Genomic DNA, 13,487 nt, shown 5'->3' on the forward strand with positions numbered 1-13,487 from the left:
TTCCTACCACTCTAGTTTTCAAGGTTCTAGCCTGCATAAATGCTGCAGTTATAATATAATTAGGTGAATAATTATTAATATAACTAAAGTCTCGGACTAAAATAGTATTTAAACTTAATTTTTTTTAGATTTTATATCTGAATTAGATTATTATCATGTCAATTTTTAATTATTTTTGGCAAATTATCTTATAGGTTCGGATATGGTATGCTGAAAAAAACATTGTATTAGATTTTATATCTGAGATGATATGTAGCAAGTCTTGTATGGATGTGAGGGGATGGTGCTAATTCTCACCTTCTTTCGAGCCTCTCGTCCCTCTCCCTTGTTTTTTTGATAGTCGTCATCCTTTATTTATTTATTTATTTTTATGCTAGGGAAAGTGTCTCACTTTTCTACCTTCATTATTATAAAGATTCGATTGGGTTTATGAAATAGAATGAAATGGCGAGATGGAAACAAAAAAAGAGTTCATTATTTTATGTGACTATTTTTTACTAACAAATTTAGTGGGATTCGTCTATTAAATGAAATAAAAAATAGTACAGGCAAGCATTGTTACTTAAATATATGCTTAAATATGTGTTCACATCACCATAAGCCATGTTGATTCATGTTAACAATTTTGTTTGAAAAAAAATTAATTGTAAAGATTAATATAGTTATTTTTCAATCTATTATTTTAAAAGTTCAATAATCTAGAGGTAGTACAATTTTGTAAGTTTAAGGATTAACATACAATTTTAAAAATTTTAGGACTAAAATAAAATAAGTTTGAAAGTTTATGCACTCTTAAACCCTTTTCAATATTTTGTTTAGTATTAAATCTTGAATGTAAATTTTTTTTTTTTTGAGTAACTTGCTCATTGGCTTATGGGAGTGAAATTGTGAGTTTGTTGGGAGTGTTGTTGTTTTGAGTGTAAACACGAGTGAGTATACCTTTACGAGTGTAAACATGTGAGGGAGTGCTTGTGAGTTCAATTTTCTTAGTTACTTTGCTTTGTTTTGCTGCCAATATCTTAGCAAGATAATTTAATAAAGTTTTTCCACTACATGAAGCATTTGACAAAAACCCTTCAAAGGTTGAATTTGGGATTCAAATCCATTGAAAGACAATCAACTCATCCGAGGCAAAAGAGGAGCAATAATTCAATGCCCCATAAGAAGTATTAGGAGGCCGAAGGAAAGGAACATAGTGGAAGTTTCAATGCTGTCCAAAGGAGAAATATGACACAATACATATTGTCTTATACATAAATTTAAAAGAACTTTCTTCTTGAACTTTGTGCTGCAATCTCTTGCTCCAATCCCTTTGACGATATACGTTAACAAGCTCCCATTGTGTCAGATTCAGTGTAACAATCGTTTATGAAGCTCACCGTCTTCAATCGAAGTATGATCTCAATATATATAACCAAAAGAGAACACATTTTTTTTTGGTTTACACCAATAAAGGATCAAGCAATAAAGTAAGACAAAATTGGATCAATCAATAAGTGAGAAAAATATTGTTGGATGAATCATCTTGTCTTAATCACCTTTCAATATTTAAATAAAAAACACTCACTGGATTATGGAAAATATTCCATTAATCAATAAAAATTTAAAGGCGGTCAAATCAAGGCCATGAAGATAATCATGAAAGACAATATGGAAGAGGACGTCAAAAAGAAAAAAAGTCTAGCATTAAAGTCTATATCTTTCCAAGGGGCTTCTGAAAGTGAGGAAAAACTTGCCTACTTATCCAAAAAGTTTAAGGAACATTTCAAGTAGAGGTACCTCTAAAGAAAACCAACAGTTAAGATGCTAAAGGAAAAAAGAGCATTAGAGACGTCATCATCTACTATGAGTGTAAAAAGATTGGACATGTAAGATCTGAATGCCTTCTACTACGTAAGTCATATTTGAGGAGAAACAAGAATGCTGTGAAAGCTACTTGGGATGAAAGTAATGAAGGGAGTGATTTTGAAAGCGGAGAAGAAGTAGCTAATATTTATTTCATGGCTTTTGGAGATGAAGATGACGGTGATGAGGTATATTTTGAAAATCCTTCTTTTGATGAGCTTATGGATGCTTATAATGAGATTAAATCAATTTGGAAAATTAGGTAGTAAACATTTAACTCTTAAGAAGAAGAATAATGAGTGAATACTAAGCTAACTCATGAAAACCATGATTTATTAGTCAAGCATCATAAGTTAAATAAAGAAAACGAGATGAGAAAAGTGTGAGAGTCCTAATAGGGGTATTGTTAGTATGTTTGTGAAGGGGCAATACGGTAATTAGTTAGGGGTGAGTTGTTATAAATAAGGGTATTAGGGAGAGTATAAGACCATCTTGGGGAATAGTATTGTGTGAGGAACTTGAGAGAGTTCTTTGGGAGAGAGTTCTTTGGGAGAGAGATATCCCTCTCGAAAGGCTATCGGTATTGTAGTTTCTATTTGAGATTGCAATATAGTTATCTAGTTAGGTTCTTGTATTTGGGATCCTAACAAATTGGTATAAGAGCAAGTTCGTCCTGGCCATGGATCTTTCATTCGAGGCAATGACAAGGTTACAAAGATTACTGATAGAAATGAAGTTGCAGCAATTGTTGAGAGAAATGACGGAATTTTCAAATGAAATGGTTCGAATAATGAAAGAAAATGCAAAAGGGGTTTACTGTTAGAGAGGAAAAAGAGAGATCAAGGAAGGAAGAAGCGACGGCGAAGAGCATTCGGAAGTAGTGACGAAGGATTGCAGGAAGCCGACGATCAAACTCGAGAATGTGGACTGGAGCGTGATAGAAATTGAACTGCGGAGGGAAAATATTGTCGTGTAGGGGTTCATCAAGAAGAGAAGAGAAAAATTACCCTCAACTGAATATAAAGAAGCTAAGGAGGCGAGGAAGAAGGCAACAACCATAGCGGAACTGCAAAGGGAAGAACGAAGAGGAAATTAAATATCCAAGAAGGAATTGCAAGAGTTCGAGAATGATCGGATCAGATTTTCATGGTGGTTCTCCAATGAAGAAGCGGCAAAAAAAGAAGGGTCGGGCACGATTGCAAGAAGAACGACTTAAAATCCAATGAGACTTGAAGATCGGTCGTGAGAGAGCTGGGGCGATAAATGTGACGAGGGAGATTGGATTCTTTAAGGATGGCCGACGACTGTTGGCGTCTAAAGGCTAGAGAAAAGTAGGAAATCCAAACGAAAATGAAAGAAAAAAGAGACAGAGGACTGATGGAAGGCATCGCCGGCAAATGCTTGGGTGGTCGAAGTTATAGGAATGGTGATCTTGCCGCATACGCTCCAAAACATGGAGGGAGAAAAGAGAAGCTGCATGGATTTAGTGCCCTAATTTTTCTGCAGTCGAATGTGCTAAAGAGAATGAGCTGCAATTGGAAGTTACTAAGGGAAATAGGTTGGAATTGGATAAAGTGTTTAAGGCCCAAGACTTTTTCAAAGATAGAAAAGGAGATAGAAATACAAGATGGGCTTTGGGCCATGTTCTTAATCTTAAACCTAAAATCTAGCTACCACTTCACCTTTCTTTTCTACCTTCCAACCTATACTACCATCGCCCACCACATGCCACCAATAATCGACCACTATCACCCGCAACCTGTGCCTCCACCGTCGTTTGTCACTGTCACCATCCGCCGTCCACACACCATTGCTGCCATCATTGGTTGTGCCATCGTCTATCATCACCACCACCATCTCCCGCACGATTTACTGTCTATCGCACACATCGTCCGCCATCGTCCGTCAAAATGGAGTCAGAATCTAGGGTTTTCTTACTTGCTATTTAGCTAGGTTTCTAGTTTTGTTGGTGTTAAAAGTCAATTTGTGTATGCACACCTTGGAGACAAGGTGTCTTTGGAGGGTTGGGTAATGTGAGAGTCCTAATGGGGGTATTGTTAGTATGTTAGTGAAGGGGCAATATGGTAATTAGCTAGAGGGGAGTTATTATAAATAAGGGCATCTTGGGGGATAATTTTGTGTGCGGAACTTGAGATAGTTCTTTGGGAGAGAGATAGCCCTCTCGAAAAGCTATCGATATTGTAGTTTCTATTTGAGATTGCAATATAGTTATCTACTAGGTTCTTGTATTTGGAATCCTAACAAAAAGATCTTGTTATGTCTAAGTCAAATTTGCATGCTCGACACATACACTCCGAAGCTTAAGTTAGCACTTAGTCCGACCTTAATAAAAGTTGCACACCTTTGTAAGGATCGATCCTACTTTTTATAGTGAGAACTTTGGAAAGTATTGTTTTGTCATTACTAGCAATCCTTACTTCATAGTCTGCGAATTATATGTCGATGGCATCGGCCTTTGTATGTCCAAGTCGATGCCAAGCTGGAGTTTCACTGGTCAGTTAGGAGTAAAAGTCGTGTAGCCTCCTTACCTCAGCCTATTCAAACCGAGGCTCTGATACGATAGACCCACATGATTGACTCTGATTTCATCTCTAACAAATATAAACATGATAGGGATTTATTAGAAGTTTTATAAAATAGAGAGAGAGAAGAGAAAAAAACTTACTTAGAATTTATAATTTAGCCTAATAATAAATCAATGCATAACATACAATAAAATAAAATGAGAAAAAACAGACGTCGTGGTCTTGTAATGGCGATTGGTAAGAAATGTGGAGCGTGGAAGATTGGAGTGGAGACAAGGAAACAGATTATCCAATCCGACGCATATAATGGCACAACGAGCGCGTGGGGATCGTAAGGTCCAGCTTCGGATCTCGAAATCGCACATGGCCTGCCTTCTCCTGCATTGATCCATGAAAACTAAGGAATTTTGAAGCCTCTTTCACATTTTACTTTCCCGAGCAGTGTACAAAATTTAAAGTAAAAAAACTCAACGAAATACGAAGTGTGTGTCGTGTAATCTACCACTCTTGCTTCATATTTTTGGCGGAGCTTCCGTTTTCTTCTTTCTCCTCTACTTCGATTGGGGAAATCACGCTGAGCGTACTGATTTTTTTCCATTTTCGCTTCTGGGTTTTGCTCTACAAGATGAATTACTGATTCCCATTGATCGAGGAAGAGAAATTCGGATCTGGGTTGCGTGATTCTGTTCGTTTGTTTCCTCATTTCTGGGTTTCTGTATGTCTCGAGGACCGAATTATGAGTTCCAAGAATGGTGGAACAAGCAGAGAGAGAGGAACCACGACGAACTCTCGCTGGAAAAGCCCGACAACTTCTCGGCCTCCCCTCCATTTCTCACCGTTGAGATCCCGAAACCTGGGGCTCCCGGAGATCGGACGGCTGATAAGGACCGGGTGAGAACACGGAGTGCCCGCCAGATTTCATGGGTATGGCTCTTGAAATTCCAGCAAATTGCTGGCTCCTTGGCCTCCATCACCAATGGCGTCGTTTACCTTATCCGCACTGCCAATCGTCGGATCGCGTCTCGAGATTCTCCAGCTGATTCAGCCTCATCTCGGCTCTATAGGGTTATCAAAGCCATTTTGATCATAGTGCTGCTATTGCTCGTCTTTGAGCTTGTGGCCTACTTCAATGGCTGGCACTTCAGCCCGCCGTCGGTGAGTTCCGCTTCAGCGGAGGTTCTTGGAATGATAGGCTTTCTGTATGCTAATTGGCTTGAGATTCGTGCAAATTACTTGGCTCCGCCACTACAGATCTTGATCAATATGTGCATTGTGCTGTTCCTGATCCAGTCAGTGGATCGTTTGGTTTTAATGCTAGGGTGTTTCTGGATCAAGTTCAGGCGATTGAAGCCTGTGGCAGCGTTCGAGTACTCCATCTCTGACGAAAATGGTGCTAGTCTTGATGATTATCCAATGGTGTTGGTGCAGATTCCCATGTGCAATGAGAGGGAGGTAAGAAGATGTAAGTGTTCCTTGACCCTTCTTCAACAGCTTTATTGATGGTTGAGAGCTTCTTGATCTTCCTCTAGTTCATGAAAGGTCCAGCAGTAGAGCTTGTAGTAGGCTGGATGGGTTCCTAGTCTCTAAGGGGTGGATTTTTTCCTTAAAGCTAGACAATCTTTGGGTCCTCGAATTTCTTCTAACCACTGGCCAGTCTGTTTGGATTTCAGCCTCGTTAGTGGGTCCTAAGATTAGTATGTGGCTCTCTCACTCATCCTTTAAATCTTCAATCCTGTCAAGTTGGGCGTCGAGTGTTTCCAGCAAGTGGGAAGGCTTCCTTTTTACGGAGAAACTTAGAACTCAAAGGTTTCTGAAGGAGTGGAATAGATCAGTGTTTGGTGACATTAGGGTCAAGAAACTTAGATCTTGGAAAGAGCTAAGTCTCTTGATGGTTTGGGAGAGGGAGGAGGGTTATCCCCTGAGTTAAGGGAGGATTGAGTGCCCTTGAAGGGAAGCTTGAGGAGGTTATTCGAAAGGAGAATGTTAGTTGGAGACAGAAAGCCAAGGTCAATTGGGCCAAGGAGGGAGACTATAATACCACTTTGTTCCATAATTTTGCCTGAGATAGGAGGAATAAGAATTTCATTGATTCTTTAAGAAAAGGAGAATGAGGAGGTTGTGAGGGAGGACAAGGAGATCGTCTCTTTCTTTTCAGGTCTCTATGCTCCTCCTCAGTTCCCAAGGCCTTTTCTGGAGGGTTTAGATTGATGTCCCATCTCTGATAGTGATAGGGAAGGTCTAGAAGGCAGAAGCCCCATTTACTCTAGATGGAATCAAAAGTGTGGTTTTTGGTTTTGATCGAAATTAGTCCTTAGGGCCGAATGGTTTTACTATGGTGTTCTTTCAGGATAGTTGGTAATTCATTAAGGAGGATACGTGGAAGGTTTTTAGAGAGTTTTATGAGACGTGGATTATTTATGCCTCCATGAGCAAGACCTATTTTTGTCTAATCCCTAAAAAGGAGAATGAAAATGAGGTCGGGGACTTTAGGCCGTTTAGCTTGGCAACGAGTTTGTATAAGATCATTGCCAAATCGTTGGCTGATTGAGGAAGGTCCTGCCCAGCACGATTTATAATTCCCATGGAGCTTTTATTGTAGGAAGACAAATCTTGGACCAAGTGCTATTTGGCTACTAAAGTGATTGAGGATTACAAAGAGAGGAAACAGGAAGGGGTGATTTTTAAGATAGATTTCGAAAGAGCCTATGATCATGTTGACTATGATTTCTTGGATGAGGTCCTCTAGAAGAAAGGGTTTGGGTTTAAATGGAGATCTAGGATATGGAGATATACAGAGACGATCAATTTTTATATCCTAGTAAGACCTAGGGTAAGATCGTTGCTTCTCCATTCGGAGTATGAATTTTTCTTCCTTAATAATTCTGTAATGTTCCTTTTTTTTTTAACAAGACACAACTTCTCATCTAATTAATGAAAAGATAATAGAAATGTTCAAGGATACAAACTCACGATGGACTGAAGAGGAAAGAAAACAAAAAAGCAGTATTGCGAGAAATTTTCAATTGTATAGTGATATAATTCACTGCTGGAGTTAGCATTAAGTTTTCTAAAAGCAGTTACATGAATCAATTAATTAGTGCTAAGCAGTGTTCACTGACACATTCCTTTCTTTCCACTCCAATTTAGAATAGTTCTATCTGTTGAAAAAGTTATTCATTACTGCTATTCTGCTTTTTAGTGGAGAGTCATGCTGGAGGAAAAGGGAAGAATCAATGGATCTGTGAGGGGGATTATAGAACTTATTATTTCCGTAGGATGGGAACACTTTGCAGTGGATTAATTGGGTTTCTAAGTTTCTTGTGGAAGAGGAAAAAGTCTTGACGATGAGGACATTGAAAAGTGGTACTCAATGTCCTCCACTCTCCCACAGTATTGGTATCGTGTAGTGGCTGAGGGATGTTTTGAATTGCAGGAAGTTAGGGAGGTGATTTTCAGTTTGGTGGATCTAACCCCTTGATCTTTCTTGGGTTCGCTCCAATTCTCTTTCTAGATGGTCAAGAATTGGGATTTGTCTAGAGATCTTGATGAAAACGTTTCTTAAAAATGAGAAACGAGAAAAAGGAATAGTTACCAAACATTTCTATTTCTCATAAATTATAAACAGAAACAAGAAACAAAAAATGGAAACATTACCAAACTGGTCCTATATATTTCATTATTTTCTATGAAATGTTTGTTACTATGATATATATATATATATATATAAACAAAAGATCCCTTTTGCTTGTTTGATAGTAAACTTATCTTTTGTACATTTTGTTTACTATTTTTTATTGTGATTTTTTTTTTTTAAATAAGTTTCTTTTGTTCTTTCATATGACCTCTTAACAAGTTTCATACTTACACTCACTGGTGGGTGGACAGGTTTACCAACAATCTATTGCAGCTGTTTGTATCCAGGATTGGCCAAAGGATAAAATGCTTGTACAGGTTTTAGATGATTCTGATGAGCTAGATGTTCAACAACTTATCAAGGCTGAAGTACAAAAATGGCAACAGAGAGGTGTGCATATACTGTATAGACACCGCCTCATACGGACAGGATACAAGGCAGGGAATCTCAAATCTGCAATGGGGTGTGATTATGTGAAAGATTACGAGTTTGTCGCAATCTTTGATGCGGATTTTCAGCCAGGACCAGACTTTTTTAAAGAAAACTATTCCACATTTCAAGGTAAATTTTAATTGAATAATCTGTATAAGCTGCAGAGGTGCATACTTTTGTTACATTTACTATCTTTGGATGTAGAGAAAAGTCTCGGAATTCGTTATGAACATTTACAGCTCATATGCGTCAAGTTAATTGTATTTGATAGTCCCTTGGAGTTTATTCTCAAACGTTGCTTATTGGAAAACTCTGAGTGACTCAAACTTTTCCACTTTGGTTAACGAGCACAGTTATTAGATTCTGAAAAAAGAATCCTACTGTTTTTTACACTCGATCAAGATGTGGCGTTTTGGTTTTTCAATCACACAACTAGATAAGAAGCCTCTTGCATATAGCTTAACTCTGGGATTATCTCTGATAAATTCAACTTCATAATTCCTGGTTCTTTTTTTTGTTTTTTTCTTTTTCTTTACTTGGGCTTCATTTAGACATCTACAACAGGTAAATGTCAAAAAGTTCGTCAATAAAATGCCCTCAAATGCAGTTTCTAGTCACAGTCTAGTCTTTTTTGTACCCCCATCCAGCAGGGGTGGTTTTTTTTTTTTTTTTTCCTTTGACATATTTCATCATAGCAGTGAATATTTGTTTTTCATTAAAAAAAAAGAATGCAGTTTCCTATCCCACCATCCCCCTTACATTTATGAATCCAAGACTTACTGATCCAAAACCTCGCATCTAAAGTATTGTTCTTCAAGCATTTAAGTTGATCTCATGGCAGCTAGTACAATGTTTCGTGGAATTATTGGCCAATTTATCTTGTTTTTCGGTTAGATTGCAACTTCTTGGAGCCTTTGGTTGCAGTTGAAGCTTGAATTTTATAATTTTTAGGGTTGCTGAAGAAATTTAATTATGGTTTCCTACTTAATCAGGATATTGAAACTTTATGGACCGGGCCTTAGTTCTAACTTCTAAACAAAAATTAGGTCATATATCAAGTTATTTGATTTTCAGTAGAAGTTCCTGTTGTTCTCTTCCTTCTCCATTTTTAAAACTCCTTATTTTTTTGTTCTATCCTACTAAATGTTAACTTCAGTTCATATCTACTTGATTTGCTTTTGGCTTTGGCCCTTTTCTAACCACAAGATTTCCATCATCAAGGAATCCATGACATTCAGCCTTTTTTTTATCAATCATTATTTTTCATAAGCTTGGGAGAGACCCTAGATACGATACTTAAGTGTCTACATTTTCTCCATTAGGGGAATGATGAACTTGCATTGGTCCAAACAAGGTGGTCATTTGTGAACAAGGATGAAAACTTGCTCACAAGATTGCAGAACATAAATTTATCATTCCATTTCGAGGTCGAGCAGCAAGTAAATGGCATGTTTATCAACTTTTTTGGTTTCAATGGAACTGCTGGAGTCTGGAGAATTAAAGCTCTAGAAGAATGTGGGGGCTGGTTAGAAAGAACAACTGTTGAGGACATGGATATTGCTGTTCGTGCTCATCTTTTTGGCTGGAAGTTCATATATCTAAATGATGTGAAGGTGTGTATTCACTTTGGTGCATCCGAATCCATTACAATATCGTTGATAGCAATATTTTCTAAGCTTTTACTTTTTCAGTGCCTTTGTGAACTTCCAGAGTCATATGAAGCATACAAGAAACAGCAACACCGCTGGCATTCAGGCCCAATGCAGTTGTTTCGTTTGTGCTTCTCAGATATACTCAAATCAAAGGTATGGAACTTATTTGTTATTTATTCTGTGTGCAATTTATTTTTTCTTTAAAGACTTGATATGAGTTGGCATGCGTGTTATAATCTCATAGCCTTAAGGCTAAAATTTGAAATTCATGATCTTAGTTTTGTATAAGATATGTGGTATAGAACATTTTTTTTTATTAGAAGCTTAGAACAGTTGTATCCCAAAAAATGTCAAAGGACAACCTAAGAGCCAGGTGAGGTCACCCAATAAAGAACTAAACAAAGCTTTCCAATCATACAAAAATTCAAGCAAAAATTCAAAATCGTGAGGAGGTTATAAGTACAAAAGAAAAGTTATGGTTTAAATACCACCCAGAGGAAGTATGCTGTACACTGTTATGTAGAAAAATAATCTTCAAAAACCCGTTTGCTTCTTTCTTTCCATAAAAGCCATAAAAATAGAACTTGAAATTGGAATATTGCTCTTAAATTTTTCAAACGTTAAGTTGATTTTCTTCTTCTGATAAATTGTTCAGTCATTCTATATGGGTAATTGGACCAATGACTTTTTACCATTCTAGTTAGTCATCCAGTACTCTTTCTGATTGTACTTGGAATGTTGTAAAGGGCTTCAAAGCTAACTGTTATTTTTCCAAAGTGTCAGGTGTTGAATCCGGTTTGTTCTTTCTTGCTACCTTGAAAAATCACTGTCTAGTTTTTGTAAGATTGCACAATCGCAACTATTTCTAATGACTGACTCAGAAGTTTCGTCGTCCTCGAGACTCCTTCAGGAGAAGAATCTTTGTATATTTGTTTCGAACTCTTTAGGAATATGATAGAACGACTTTTGGGGGTAAGTAAGGTTATTAATAGAATAGTAAAAGTATGTCAGTAATTAGATAGGGAAGTTGTTAGGGAGAGTTGTTATAGATAGAGTGAGGAGAAATGATGAAGGTACACAATTGTTTAGTGTAGTTTAGGCCGGAATGATCTCAAGAGGGGAGGGTCCAAGTCCCTCGAATGACTTGGGGATTATTGTAATCCTTCTGCCTTTTAATTTTCAATTTATTTTAGCTATTTGGATTCTATCAGAATCATTTTTTTCAAAAGCTTACAAATGCCTAGTTATATGCATAGATGTAATCTGTCACTTCAAAATTTGTTGTCTTGCCCCTATGAGAAACTGCCCATAATACATAAGAAACTTGAGAAATCGCCCGGTCTCGCCAGCTGTCCCGCATTACCGGTTGGACAATGGTTGAAAGATAAGATGGATGAAGTTTAAGCCTCTCATGTCCGTTTATTATCAACATGTGTACATCACTCACACTTAGAGCGGATATCTTTCTAACCTACAACAATCAAAACTCATAGGATATTTGATGTTTCAATGATGTGATAGAGAGAGAGATAATATTGCTTTTTCGAAGCTAAATGCTTCATTGAGCTGTTGTTTTCATGGGTTTGCTCATAACCATAAACATGGAGATATTGCCTGTTTCATTTTATATATTTAGTAATCAACATTGGTTCCTATAAATCCATAACATTTTTTTACACATACCCCCTCAATTTTGACGCCATTAGATGACAAGTCATTGGGCACTGCTGATTAGATTTCATCAAAATTTAATGATCCATGGATATCATATATTAAGCATCATTTTCAATGTGTCATCTGCTTTTGTTGTTTTGATCTCTAAAATCATGTAGTTATGGCCTCCATTAGCTCCATATAATAGAGAAGTATGGATTTCAATGTTGAAGCCTTGTTTTAATTTTATATTTAGATTGTCCTATCAAATCCATAAACATTTTGTAGGCAAGTTCCAAATACTTGGTTTGATGAGCTATTTATTTGCTAACACTTGATTTTGTGTTCCAGATGAATTGGAAGAAGAAAGCTAATTTGATTTTTCTTTTCTTCCTCTTGCGAAAGCTCGTCCTTCCGTTTTATTCCTTTACCCTGTTCTGCATCATTCTCCCTCTGACCATGTTCCTTCCGGAAGCTCATCTACCGGCTTGGGTCGTTTGCTATGTTCCTGGAATCATGTCGATCTTAAATATTCTCCCCGCACCCCGGTCGTTTCCTTTTATAGTCCCCTATCTTCTATTTGAAAACACCATGTCCGTTACCAAATTCAATGCCATGATATCAGGGTTATTCCGCTTTGGAAGTTCATATGAATGGATAGTGACGAAAAAACTGGGAAGATCATCTGAAACCGATCTAGTTGCTTTTGAAAAAGAATTAGAACCTCTAGTTGAAAGTTCAGGTCTTCATCGATCGTCCTCAGATTCAGGTCTTCAGGAACTGACGAAGCTCGAGATATCAAAGAAAGCAGGGAAAGGCAAAAGAAACCGTCTGTACAGGAAGGAATTGGCTCTTGCAGTTATTTTGTTAACCGCCTCGGTGAGAAGTTTGTTATCTGCGCAAGGGATTCACTTCTACTTCCTATTATTTCAGGGCATCACTTTTCTAGTAGTCGGTCTCGATTTAATCGGAGAGCAGGTCAGTTAGTTAACTTATGATGTTGCCATTTTGGTTGCCGGTCATCTGTGACCTACAAATCAAAATCTATTGCAATGTGATGATGTTAGAGCAAAACCGTTATGGTTCAGTGTAGTGTTTATTCCCTCGTTCGCTCTCAATTGAAGCTGCGAATCACTACTTGCTCGTGTATTTGAGATATATTTGCTTCTGATAGCGGGACTATTATGTCGTCGTGGTTGATCCTTTCGAGTTGGAGAAAGGCTGTGAGATGTTAAAATTATAGAAATCAAAAAGGAAAGACCATCAAATAGCATTGTGTACTTTGCAGGTGCCAAAGAGCAGGGAATTCTGAGGTTATTGGAACCTTCATTCTTTATTTTTGTCAAAACCGATAGTTTTCTGTACCATGAATAAATAATTCATTGTATGTGTTGAAATTCATTGATGTTTTGAAACTTGTATTCTATTTAAGTCAAGGGCAAAGTTGTCATTTCTCCGAGCTCTTATTGTTTATGCTTAATACCTTTTTAGTTCCATCGTTTGGACACCAATGCTCTCTTATAGAAGAAGCTGTATGAAAATTTTGTGCTTTTCACTTGATATATACATGCCATCTTGATGTTTAGACGAACTTAAAATATTGATGTCGATGTCGAAATTAAATTTATACATATATTGTTGGATATTTGGATATTAACGAATAATATCATGAGAAAATTTTCATATTGTTTAGAGAAATTTTGTAATTTTTTAAAGAAACTTTAG

General features: G+C 37.2%; 1 protein-coding gene across 3 annotated transcripts; it reads left to right on the top strand.

Moving 5' to 3' along the window:
* Positions 1–4,717: 4,717 nt before the first annotated feature.
* LOC111022220 (putative xyloglucan glycosyltransferase 6) lies at positions 4,718–13,221 on the top strand. 3 transcript variants are annotated; one of them, XM_088116829.1, is made up of 5 exons: positions 5,701–5,853; positions 8,277–8,586; positions 9,780–10,070; positions 10,149–10,262; positions 12,114–13,221. In XM_088116829.1, exons 2-5 carry the CDS (start codon positions 8,530–8,532, stop codon positions 12,747–12,749), a joined length of 1,098 nt encoding a protein of 365 aa, XP_087972955.1. In that variant the 5' UTR covers positions 5,701–5,853; positions 8,277–8,529; the 3' UTR covers positions 12,750–13,221. The 3 variants fall into 3 exon arrangements, with proteins under 3 accessions (XP_087972956.1, XP_087972955.1, XP_022155086.2); XM_088116830.1 differs by lacking the exons at positions 10,149–10,262; positions 12,114–13,221 and having other exon boundaries at positions 4,718–5,843; positions 9,780–9,919; XM_022299394.2 differs by lacking the exons at positions 5,701–5,853; positions 8,277–8,586.
* The last annotated feature ends 266 nt before the right edge of the window (positions 13,222–13,487 follow it).

Source organism: Momordica charantia, assembly GCF_013281855.1.
Source record: "Momordica charantia cultivar OHB3-1 chromosome 9 unlocalized genomic scaffold, Mcharantia_2.0 BLBB01000009.1, whole genome shotgun sequence".
Classification (NCBI taxonomy): Eukaryota; Viridiplantae; Streptophyta; class Magnoliopsida; order Cucurbitales; family Cucurbitaceae; genus Momordica; species Momordica charantia.

Excerpts from the sequence above, each read along its gene's own strand:
- LOC111022220 (XM_088116829.1), top strand. The coding sequence starts at position 8,530 with ATGCGGATTTTCAGCCAGGACCAGACTTTTTTAAAGAAAACTATTCCA. Across the intron at positions 8,587-9,779 it reads AAACTATTCCACATTTCAAG|GGGAATGATGAACTTGCATT; the intron begins GTAAATTTTAAT and ends TTTCTCCATTAG. Across the intron at positions 10,071-10,148 it reads TATATCTAAATGATGTGAAG|TGCCTTTGTGAACTTCCAGA; the intron begins GTGTGTATTCAC and ends TTACTTTTTCAG.